Source organism: Astatotilapia calliptera, chromosome 14 (assembly GCF_964374335.1).
Source record: "Astatotilapia calliptera chromosome 14, fAstCal68.1, whole genome shotgun sequence".
NCBI classification, from domain to species: Eukaryota; Metazoa; Chordata; class Actinopteri; order Cichliformes; family Cichlidae; genus Astatotilapia; species Astatotilapia calliptera.
The window spans coordinates 34,630,049-34,642,578 of record NC_137435.1 but is presented as its reverse complement, the minus strand read 5'-3'; the positions used below and the strand labels follow the sequence as shown (position 1 = coordinate 34,642,578).

Here is a 12,530-nt window from a genome sequence, read left to right as displayed (position 1 = left end):
CTTGTTTTTAAAGCGTTGAGCTGAGGTTTCCAGCCATTGTCCTTATAACCAAAAGGTGAGTTTGATGCTGGAAAGTCATACGAGAATGATTTGACAATCTCAACCACAGCCTAAAGCTTACCTTATTTTGTAGTCTATTCTAGTTCAAGTGGAATTGTACATTTAAATTTAACATGAGTTGGGCAAGTCAGTCAGACTTGAAAATGGTCATTGAGACTATAAAGTAACTGTAAAGTTTTTAATAAGTTGAAGAGTAATGTAGTTGGTTTCTTTGGGGGGGTTTTTTAATTTTATTTTGGGTGTACAATTGGATGTCATTTTTGCAGATAGATATACTGGTCATTAGAAAGAATACAGGTTTAATGTACTTTCACATTGGTCATCTGCCGAGCACGTTAATAGGTAACCGTAGCTTGTGAGCACAGCATGATGTCTGAATTATTTTATTTTGCACTTTTGTGTTACGCAGCAAGGTGTATAGAAATCTAAGTTGACATGAGACCAAAAGTTGCGAGGAGCGATTGTGTGAACAGTACAATGCCACCAGCCTCCTTTGACTTTTCTTTTTTAAGATCTAGTCTATATATAGTTATAATATTTTTTTTTAAGTAATTGAAGTGGCTCACTGTTTAAGCAAATGACCATCTAGCTAAGTCAAGTATATGTGTCTTCATTTATATTTCTGATAAGGGCAAGCAGTGTTTATAAAAATATACACCAGTTAAATTCAAAGCAGAGCAGTCACTAACCTTTCAAACCAATCTCAAACAGCATTCTCTCATAAATCTTCTCTTATTTCCAGATTGCTTGCATCTTTGTTTCCAGAGTTGGGTATTGTCTCTGGAAGCAGGATAAACTCCACTTGTCCGTGATCACACTGGAATTAGTAGCACAAGTCCATTTCTGTATGTTTGATGTCTGTTTGTCTTTCTATAAAAGTCACTGCACACCATTTTCACTGTTGTCTACATATCAACTTAGTGTGAACAACAGGTACCCAGAGTCAATCCAAATCTATGCTTTTAATGCCCTCATCTATTCCAGAATAGAGCGTGCCTAAGTCTCTGAAGATCTCACTGTAAAAATGTGGGAGAAAAAATTCCTCTGGCTCTGTCATCTGTTCCATATTTTAAACCATTCTGCCTGCAGAAGAGATGATTTTACGTTACAGATGTTGCATCTTCACTCTGCGTTTTATCTTGAACTTGCACATAGCTTATGTAAGAGCCTGCTGGTAGGCTGATGTAATGGGTAGACAGGAGAGGGGTGGCACGGTTTGCATATCTCTAGACTGCAACTTAGACATCTTGGAATGAAAAACTCAAAATATTTTTTTTCTTTGTTTTTTTTGCCTTATCCCTTTAATCTACACTGTACAGTGTACAATACTAATGTTGTAGATTTTTTGTTTTGGTAAACTCTACAGTAGAGCAGTCATGGAATGAAAATGACTCTCTTCTACATTTGGATGTCATTAATAGAATGGTTGTTTCCATCCTCTTCTTCAATTTACTTTTGTGTTTGATCTTTATGTAGATTTTATAGCAGGTGTGTTTAGTCCACTTTTTAGAATAAGACACACACACACACACACCTTCCAGTCCCCTCTGCCGCTAAAGAAGTTAATTTCTACCACTGAGCGTACTCCTCCTTCTCTCTTTAAAAGTTTCCGTTTAAAAAGCTGAATGGTCAGATTTTTCTATCTATATTAATTTTAATCTAATTATGCCAGTGGTCTTAAACACAGCCAGGCATTTCTAATTGAATATCTCCTTACGCATGAAGCTACATAATGAATGTGGGGGCACATACACACACAAAACGAGAACAGGCCTCATTGCCATGACTGTGCAGAATTGAGGCATTAATAGTAGGCTCTTTTACCCTTTCCACCCATATATAGCTGTCACCCTGCATAACAAATGAGCGCCTGATTTGAATAATTGGGTTTTATCTGGTAGCGGTCACAGGGATTCTGCACTTGCAGTGATTTTCATCTTGGATGCATGTACTCATTCTTCCTGCTTCCTGCCCTCATTTTCCACATAATAACACCAGAGATGGAGCAATGTGTTGTTTTTCCTAATATAACATATTTCATATTGCTTTGTTGGTATCATCTGAGAGAGTGGTTTGATTAATTTATCCTTATTACACGTTTCATGCAAGTGTGTGGGCGTTTCTTATGGAAGAAAACACTCATACAGTAGAGTTTTGTAACATTTTCAGGCAGAACAGCAACGGCTCTGGCTGTACAGTCACTGCATAGACTGTTTCATATCTGTGCCCATCCTCATATCAATACATTCAAGTAAATGACTATATATACTATATTTCATTTATTATTTAAAAAGTAAAAAAAATTAAGAAAATGGAAAAATTGAGATCTTTAAAAGATGTCAAATAACTTCAACGGTATTTCCCAGGTCAGTTGAATTTTCAGTCTGCAAAATATTTGTTTAAATTATTGAAAAGAGTACCCAATCCGTTTCTTCAATTAACTCTTGTAGTTAGTCCTAAATTACAGGTACCTTTTTCATTTCCATTAAATTTAGAGAAGGCTTCAACAAAAAATATTTTTTGGAAACAAACATAGAAAAAATAATGGAAAATTTCTGAAAGTATATTTTATGGTGCTAAATTGTTTAGAAAAAACATGGCAGAGATATACTGATACTGCTACTAATCATTTGTAATTATGAGTGACAATTTGCACAAGTGATTCATGTCTTATAGCAACTCCTACTGGCTACAGATAAATGTGCTGTGCCTGAACGGCAGAATTAAAAGGGAAAGTAGCTTTATGTCATTATTTTTCAATAAAAATATCAATTGGTATGAAATTCTTAATAGGAAAAAATAACTGCACAGTCCACATCACAGCTATTGAACTGTCAAAAGTGAGTTCTCCAAAAAATCTCAGACTTTGATGTGCTGAAACTACTCTTCTATGCAAACCTTAATCAGTTGCAAGATAACTGAAGATACATGTACTGCCTGTTTCACATCCCGTGCCATTCTGTTTCTTCTTTTTGGGGCTCTCCATGGTGGAAACACTAGTGTACTTAGTGTCATTATCTGGTTTGACTACAGCTTTCAAACAGATGGCCTCGCATTATCTTCAAGCACTCTTTGAAACGATGCATAATTCATAGTGGAATCAGCTGCTCTGTCCCCGAGGCAACGAATCAAACTCCGAACTATAAGATTTCCAACACCATGCTGCCCACTTACATGGCTAATTTGGTTTCACAGACTACATAGAAAAGGTCGATATAGTTTTTGGATGCCTCATTTTAAGCCATCTGTATTTAGATGACAGGTCGGAGTGTTAATGAACTAATTCTAGCAAGCTGCGTGCATAGATCATGGGAACAATGCACAACACTAATGCTAATGTATACAGAGACCAATAAAATGTTACTCACTAAAACTGTAACACAAACCTGTTGAGAGTTCATTACCATACAGCAAAGTTATTTCTAAGATAATTGTGTGAAAATATTCAAAAGTCATCAGCCTCCAACTTTAAGGGTTAAAAATACCTTTTTGTAATTACGCTCTGTAAAATGTAACTTTTTAAACACCAGGGGGCAGAGTTTTACTAAGGGCTGTGTTGAAACAGTTTATATTTCTTTTCTTAGCTTTCTACCATAGACTTTGCACCATAGCATGTGGTCCAAAGGTGTATTACATAAAAGTATAGGTACAGTACAGTTCTGGTCCCAACACAATCTGTTATTTTAACACATGAAGTCCTAGAAGCTATTTGTTTATATTCTGTTGATAGCTTTTGTTGATTTGGATGGTTTCAAACAGCAATTTACAGAATGTACCTGTGAGCCATGTGTGCCAGTCATGGACCTGCAGTTTTTGACATTTTGTTTGATTGTCTTTCTTTGGATTTTGTGAAACGTCATTTATTTGGAATTTGTCCAATAAGAGATCAAATGTCTCTCACACTGGCTTTTTAAATATCCCTCTTTTATATACCCCAGCCTTATTATTGGCTGGGGTACATTCTTGACCCTTTAGTCTTTTCTTTTAATTTGCTATTATGGCATCTCCATAACATGTTGCAACAAAGTAAACACAAGCGTGTGCGCATACAGTATCTTAATGCCAGAGCTATGAACTAGATGCACTGTGTCTCCAAGGCAACCTAAATTGGTCTCAGCAGGTATGTGGGCATCATGGTTTTTGCTGAGGACAGAGTGAGCAAGTGAGAATGAAAAACAGGGAGAGGGAAGAAAGCATGTGTGTCGGGGGTGGGGGGCAGTGTGGAAAGGAGTGGAAGGCAGGAGATAAGGCTTTGTGAGGGAGAGCAGGAGATGAGAGGTAAAGCTACAGGTTGAATGTGATTAGTAGAAAGCAGCTGCAGGAGGAGGAGGTTAAGGATGAAGGGGGCTGGGGTTGCAGGGTGTGAGTGGGGAAGGCAGTGACAGTGATTGGGAACTAGCATGCTGCTTATTGCATGCCACAGAGAATACACTCAGTAACCAGTCTGCAGGATCTGTGCTTGTGTGCGCATTGCAGAAAAAGCTATTAAGCAATACCAGCACAGGCTGAGCTAACTAAATTACATCTCCAAAAAGGCAAGATTAAACTTTAGGCTAAATGCTCGTACACACACACACACACACACACACACACACCCTGAGACACACAGACACACTCTAGTCAATGTAAATGAGTGTTAGTGTCTAGATGGCAGAAGGGGTCCAAGAACACAGACGGCCCGTGGGTGAGATGACGCAGACACCTCACCCACACACACAGACACACACATGCTCTGATAACACGTATATCTAAATATACACATGTACAAAGTCTGTTTCTCAGATTTGTCATATAACTGACTGAAGTGATGGAAAGCAGAGTGTGTCTTTGTGTATGTGCGTTCTGTGTTTGTCACAGCTTTCACCTGCATGTGCGTGTTAGGCTGCTCCTTAAGGTGTTGATTGGGGGATGCGTGGATGTATGTGAGCTGAAGTGCGACTTGGGTGTGTTCTGCATGCATCCTTTTCTCAGTCCCAGCAGCATCTCTTATTCCCCTCCTGTCCTGTCTGACTCTTTCTCCATTTCCCGTGTCCATCACAGAGATGTCACACAAACCTCTACAGGAAACTGAATGGTTGTTTGTTTGTTTTTAGGTTGGTTTCTCAGTGGCTTTTGCAGGATTTCTACTCCCACAGATCTACAGGGCAAGGGGATTCGAAAGTTAGGATTAATAAAAACATTGCTGAGATGCTACAGCTAGCACTTATCCCTAAAAACACCTTCTGTTACTTGTTTCCAAAAATAACAGAAAGTACAATACAACTGCAGTTTTATTGTACTATATATATTCTATCAATACAAAGTACTTTTGGTGACAATGAAGTCACTTTTTTAGTATGATAATACATCTTGCCACAGAGCAAAGAGTTTGAGAGGTTTTATTTATAAAAAACAAATCAATTCAGTGAATCAGTCCCAGTCAAAACTTATGGTGGAAATTGAGGGGGAAGAAAAGATTTATGACGGGTTCCATCCTGTAAAGCGGATCTGTCTTCTGCTGTTCGAGAAATGTGAACCCATCTGCATGGAGATGGTTTTTTTTGAGTCAGTGTAGTCCATGCCTCAAATAATTTAGGCCATTATAAAAGCCAGGTTTGCTATGTTTCATGAATCCAGAACGTTCATCTGTTAAACTAAAATACTTTTAACTTGTTTTGATTTGGTAAAACTTGCATGCCACTAAAGTGAAAGAACGATCCAAGTGTGGTGATTGTAGAAGTTTCTTTTTCTGTTTGCCAGCAGTTGTTTTGTGTCGGTGTCCACATGTGTGACAGCAGACAAGAGATTGCAGTACATATTGTAAATGCCAAAAGATATACATGTGTATTTGTTTTATGTCACTAAGTATGTGGAGTCTGGGCCTTATTTGGACCCTTGTAAATGACAAAAGTCACTGAATGCATGAGGGCATGAAGTCTTCACGTTCCACTCCAACAAAAACGTATCTGAATCAAGAAATGACCTGAACTTTGTCACACAGTTACTGTGGGATATGACCCCTTGTTTCAGTTATTGAAGAATTTATACAATTTGTGTGTGTGTGGTTTTTCTTTCTTTCTTTTTTTCTTTAAAAATAAATATTTCTCATATGTCATGGATTAAATAAAGATCAGTAGGTGGCCTGTATAGATGGATAAAGGAAGTAAACGCTGCTCTGACGATTCTATCGAATTTTTTAACCTTTATTTGATGAAAGACAAACATGTTTGCAATCTAAGGAATAACAGTCATTCTTCTTTATTTGTTCCATATTGACAGATCACCAGAAGTCAATGGAGGGCAGATGTAATAAGAGATATGAAGGATAGAGAACCATGGCCTAACATGTCAGGTTTTAAATTAAATAAAGGTTGGGGAATTCATGTCCATGCAGAAATATTAAAAAAAGTTGAATGCGATAAAGGTCAACCATTAAAATAAAAAAAGTCCAAGTATTTGGAGTGTTACATGAACATTTGTTCTACATGCTGAAGCGTAAAAAGGACCCAGTGCACCCAAGTGTCTTTCCCCTGCAGAGGAGAAATGGGGAACAGAGGACAGGTTTGGAAAAAGGGTGGCGGGGGAGATGTGGCGTGAACAAGAGGCTGTATGAATTATGGTGTGTGCGTGAACATCCTAATGAGTCACTGTCAAACTAATGTTTGGTTCCAGCAATTAGTCATAATTACTAGAAGTGTATGCATGGCTCACACTGAGGATTATACAGTATATTAGCCGTGAATTTCAGTTTCCCGTTGCTTCTAGGTAAGTAAAGCGGATGTGATTGTGCCTCATAACCTGCCTTGTGTGTGCTTTGTGTTTTGGCTTCGTAGTGCCTCTGTTTCAGTGACATTTCTGTTGTGCATTTAATATTCATTGATCAGTGTAGTCTCATTTGTCTTTATCATCTCGCCACGTTGTGTATGAAATCGTATTCTGGACACGGGTTGAATGTGACGTTGTAACCTCTGCTATACATGGCTGCCAGTGGTAACAGTGACAGATTTATTCTCATCCCATGTAACATTTCCAACATGTGGCTTCCACGTCTCAGCTAGCTGAGTTTCCATCCCAGTTTTTTATTTAAAAAGGAAATGGTTTTCAGGTCTAAAAACTCAAGTCAATGCAAAGAAGTCGAAGATTACTCTTTGGTTTTCTTTACCTTTCACTGTCATAAAAGGTATTTGTTATTAAGTTGCACCACAAAGACAAAAGTCTATTCAGAATAGAACATCTCATTTGTCTAGAATTTAAGATGTCTGCCCATGAATTGACTTTTCACAAGTTTGAAAACCTTGCAGCCTTGAAATCTAATTAAAGAATTTATCAGAAGCGCATGTCTCCATGAGCAATCTAACGTGCAAACAGTTTCTCATGGAGCCCCTGAAGAAGTGGTCCTCTATTTTATATTTTCATAGTTTTACGAAGAAAAATTCTAAATTGTGTCAAAAAGCAATTCACCTACTTCAAAAGACAGTGTTTCCCATGGCTTGCTTGTTGCTGGACTCTGGCTGGACTTTATATGGATCTTAAATTTAGGAAACTGATGAACTTTTGCCTTTTTGTTTTTTTTAGATTTGTTTTTTTTTAAATCACTCACCACTAAAGTGTTGTAGCATTTAGGATGAAGTAGTTTTCTGAGCAGACAGCATGTTTACTGGTGCTCAATATTTCAGAAACTGTTGGATGGAAACACAGCTATTATTGGCTAATTTTGAAAAGATTCTGTTTGCCCCGTCCAAGTGTTAGTGCCAATCTCTGGGTGATGTAGTCCTAACATGTTACCTTGTTTCCTGCCGTCCCTCTAGTCTGCACGGTTCGCTGTCAGAAGTTCCTGATCTCGCGTGTCGGCGAGGACTGGATCTTCCTCATCCTGCTGGGACTCCTCATGGCCCTGGTCAGCTGGGTGGTGGACTTCTGCATCGCCATCTGCCTACAAGGTAAGCAAGCAAGGGACTGCATTTTTCACCTGTGGGTTTGAGAATGGAGAGTGCCAATAGTAACACAAGCAAGTAATGTACAGACTGTTTTATATTGGGATTAGAGTGGGAAGAGAGAGAAGTTAGTGGGAAGGGGGAGGTGGTAAAGGGGTGAGATAGCAGAGATGGGAAAATATATTGAGTCTATATTTTCAGATAACACTTTTACCCATGTGTACAAACATGAAGTGTAAACGAAGGGAAAATAAGAATTTGAACTAGCATGATATAAGGAATTAGTCAATTAAGTGCTTTAGAAATGGAGAAAATAAATTATTTCCATATGGCAAAAATAAAGCCTCACTCAACTTATATTCTGGTGTAATTCTCCCATCCATTTTTTTTTTAATACCAAATTTTTCCCAAGGAAATGTAATCAGGAGAAAGACCTTTAGATGTACCAGTGGTTGGGAAGATTTTAAATTCAGGAAGGTGCCATTTGATAAATGCCTGGTAGAGAATGGCAATAAATGGTACTTAAGGGGCTGAAAATAATGGGGGGAAAAAAAAAAAAGCTTTAAAACACCTGATGACTTGGTGCTGGACCTTCTTCCAGTTGGACAGCAAGTTTTGCTTAATTAACAGCATAACTTGCAGAACTGTTTGGTGGAAGCTGTGGGAGTTCTAGGTGGTTCTGCAAGTAAATCAGGCCGAAATCAGCAGCCTCTCCAGTTAGTCTTTTATCCTGCTATTTGAGATCAGCTCCACCACATTAGAGAGCAGTTGTCAATTTAGTCTTTGTTCAGCTCTACACTTTTGTGGAGTTTATGCAGCAGAACTGCAGTCGGCGTTTAAAGCAGAACAAGGACATCTCCAACCGGCTGTAGACCACAACAGTGGACTGCAAGACAACAGACTTTTTGGAGAGGCAGCTCAAGGACCGCCGAAACGGTGACCTGGTTATTCCTCCAAGGAAATGGAAAAACACAACAGGAAGGGCTATAAAAATTAAAATAAGAGTATATTACTTTTTCAATGTGACAGGGTTCTGCTTTATATAGATGGAGACAAATACAAGACATTAAGCTTTTTTTCTTGTGATGAGTTTTGCAGAGTGAAACTCTTTCCAGAGCTTTATCCAGACATCTGCATAATGTGGTAATTAATTAGGAATGGTTTTATTGATCTGTCCCTACAGGACCTTGTAAATAGAAAGATTTTACTGAGGATTGAGCCCTGTTGGAAACGAATGCAGATGATAATAATGTGCAGCTTGTGATGTGTGAAACGTCTTTAGAGGAGTAAAACCAAGGAGGTGTAGCAGGCAAAAGTTTGGGGGTAAGAGAGAAGTGAGTAAAAAAAAAAAAAAAAAAGGAAGCCGAGAGAGTGGTGGAGGGATAACTGGGGATTCAAGGTTGATCAAAGGATGGCAGCAAGGATGAATGGAAGGCCTCTTATGACATCTATCATCAAACATGGAGGTAGATTTAGAAACAGAGAAAAAAGATGACGAGGGTGAGGGTGAGGGATTAATCACTAAGTAAACAGTACAGTCCAGGAAGAGGAAGGAAGACACTTTAAAACGATTGAAGAAAGTTGCGAGAGCTGATCAGAAACCTCACAGGACTGCATCTAATTCAAATGGATTTCTCAAAGTGTGTGTGTGTGTGTGTGTGTGTGTGTGTGTGTGTGTGTGTGTGTGTGTGTGTGTGTGTGTGTGTGTGTGTGTGTGTGTGTGTGTGTGTGATGCTCTCAAGAGGATACTAACCTAGTCTTGTCAATTCCAGTTATGCTGTACAGTTCTCGTAATTGGATCCAGAACATGACTAACTACCTGTCCTGTGCAGAGAAAAACCACACAGCTACACATCTTTCATGTCTTTAAAAATATTTATACAGCCGCTCTCCTGGTTGTGCATTGACTGTGGGCTTGTGTGTGTTCATCAGTTTGTTCTTGTGAAGTTTTATCTTTGACTGTATTCGAAATGAACACATTGTTTCCTGTGGAGTGTGTCTGCAATGCTGTATTCAGTGGATGGTGGCTTTACACGTCTGTCCTGGTTTGTGTCCACAGCACAGAAGTGGATGTACGGTGGTCTGGACAGTAATGTGTTCCTGCAGTACCTGGCCTGGGTCACCTACCCCGTTGTCCTCATCACCTTTTCCGCAGGCTTCACTCAGATCCTTGCTCCACAGGCTGTTGGTATGATACGTATAAAATAATACTGGTTTGCTAACCACTTGCATTTAACCAATTTAGACCTTGTGAGTGAGTATCCACAAAATAATCAATTAATTTTGCAGGGCCAAAAATAAACAACAGCAAGGATTTTAAATCAAACAGTCAATGTGGCTGAAGTGCAGACTATAAGATTTAAATCAAGGGAGTGAATGTATTGCATTCATTTTTATAAACACCATTGTTTAGAATGTCAAAAGTAATTGGGCAAGTGACTATCAAAGACTTTCATTGCCAGGCGAGGCCTGTTCACTTGTTATTCCATGACAAAAGATCCAGGGTGTTAAACCTGTGTTTTGAAGCTGTTCACTGGAAATCTGAATATGAGATACAAAGAAATGTTGATGCAAGTGAAGGCTATCACTAGGGTGAAAAACCAAAAGGTGAGATGGAACTATTTTAGTCCACATGTGGGTCAAATCTGAACTAGAATGATATAGTGATTGATAACAAATACTAGAAATTTAATGATAGCGACACAATATCACCAGTAGTTTTACTAAAAAAACATTCCTTCAAAACACAGTGTACTACCCCTACTACATAAATAATGGTATAAGCATGTTGTGATTTGATAGACTGAACATTAGTGACTGTTGCTAACATAATAGTCTGATAATAATGGTCAGGCTATAATTGGCACCCAAATTCATACAAGTTGCAGCTTTAGAAGTTGTGCCCTCTTATAGGATGGAACATGGTGAGATCTTTTTTTGTGTGAGGTAGAAAAAACACAGATGTGATGTCATGCACTGATCAGAATTTATTGGATCAAAATCTTGTTCATCTTAATTAATATGATTATTAAATTCTTATCAAATAGTTGGATTTCTTCTTAGAGATTTAGTTGTGAATGATAACAGCTTGAAAAATGATGTTCGATTTAAAACAATCAGCTATACGTGCCCACTGTTGTCCTATTACAGGTTCAGGTATTCCAGAAATGAAGACCATCCTGCGTGGAGTCGTCCTAAAAGAATACCTCACCTTCAAAACTTTTGTGGCCAAAGTCATCGGCCTCACCTGTGCCCTGGGCAGTGGCATGCCACTAGGCAAAGAGGTAAAACAAATCTGCTTCACTCACTCTAAATGTACATGTACTGCATGGTGTGTACATACAAATGAATACAAGTAGCTTTCTGAATGGGAATATGCTTTTGAGCTTTTGTGTCTGCCTGCATTAACAATACTAACAGAGAAGTTGAGAATAAGGACTTTGTACTTTAAAGCAGCGGTCCCCTACCTTTTTTGCGTCACGGACCAGTTTATGCCCGACAATATTTTCACGGACCGGCCTTTAAGGTGTCGCGGATAAATACAACAAAATAAAACCAGTACCGGCACTGAAAAGAACATTTATTCATAACACACGTGAAGACCCAGGAAAACCAAGTTAACGATAAAAACGATAACAAAATAACGCTGAAAACCGATAAAAACCCTGAAAACCATACATTTCACACTTGAGCCTCAAGTCTTGCAGCCCGGTACCAAACAACTCATGGACCGGTACCGGTCCGAGGCCCGGGGGTTGGGGACCTCTGCTTTAAAGGCTCCTAGCTAAGCTAACATTTTAATTTAAAAAATAGGCCATTTTAAAACATTTCTATACCTACTTAGGCAAATTATAAGGTGGAATAAAAAATAAAAGGTGGAATACATTTTTACTTCTAAAAGGTAAAACAATATCTCATTAATCTGGCCGAGATTGTAGTTACTGGTAGTTTACTAAACTGGGCTAGTTAGCTTTTAGCAAGACTATTCTGTCTGGTGTTAGGTTTCTCTCCAATATAATTTTGGTATTGGCTTTACTTTTGTTTGTTGTTTCAGTTGTATAACAAATTAATTCTTAAGGGTTTAGAGCAAAATTGAGCTTTCTATTTCTATAAACTGGAAAAAGTAAGTTGTTAACTATTGCTTTAACTATGGTCAGTTATCACTTTAGCTGTTGATAATTTATAGACTAAAAGTCTTACCTTAAGAGTTCAGAGAAGTACTAATAATATTCTGCATGAGGAAAAACCTGCTCTCGTTGGAAATTCCATGCTATTACAGTTTCTGTAGGTTGTTACTATTGTTTTGTGGAACTGGTCATACAGCATTGTGTAAAAGTCTTGAGCTACCTCTCATTTCTTTATATTTTGCTTCCAAGGAGCTAAACATTCTTATAATTTTTAAAGTGGTCATAAGCAATAGTTCTCTAGCTTTCTGACGATCTTTCAAATATTATCTTTGGAAATTCGCTGGTTTTTCACTCATTTTCTTTCCAGTCCTGATAATGGACTATTTTCATAGGAATATTTTTTTTGATTGCTAAGCTGCTGACTTATGAA

General features: G+C 38.2%; 1 protein-coding gene across 2 annotated transcripts in view; it reads left to right on the top strand.

Moving 5' to 3' along the window:
- The window catches only part of LOC113036314 (chloride channel protein 2), a 184,075-nt gene that overhangs the window by 83,276 nt on the left and 88,269 nt on the right, over positions 1-12,530 (top strand). For both annotated transcript variants that reach the window (XM_026192578.2, XM_080288596.1), the window contains exons 3-5: positions 7,848-7,979; positions 10,033-10,161; positions 11,124-11,257. In XM_026192578.2, coding sequence (XP_026048363.1) covers positions 7,848-7,979; positions 10,033-10,161; positions 11,124-11,257 — 395 coding nt within the window. The remainder of the gene's footprint in view (positions 1-7,847; positions 7,980-10,032; positions 10,162-11,123; positions 11,258-12,530) is intronic.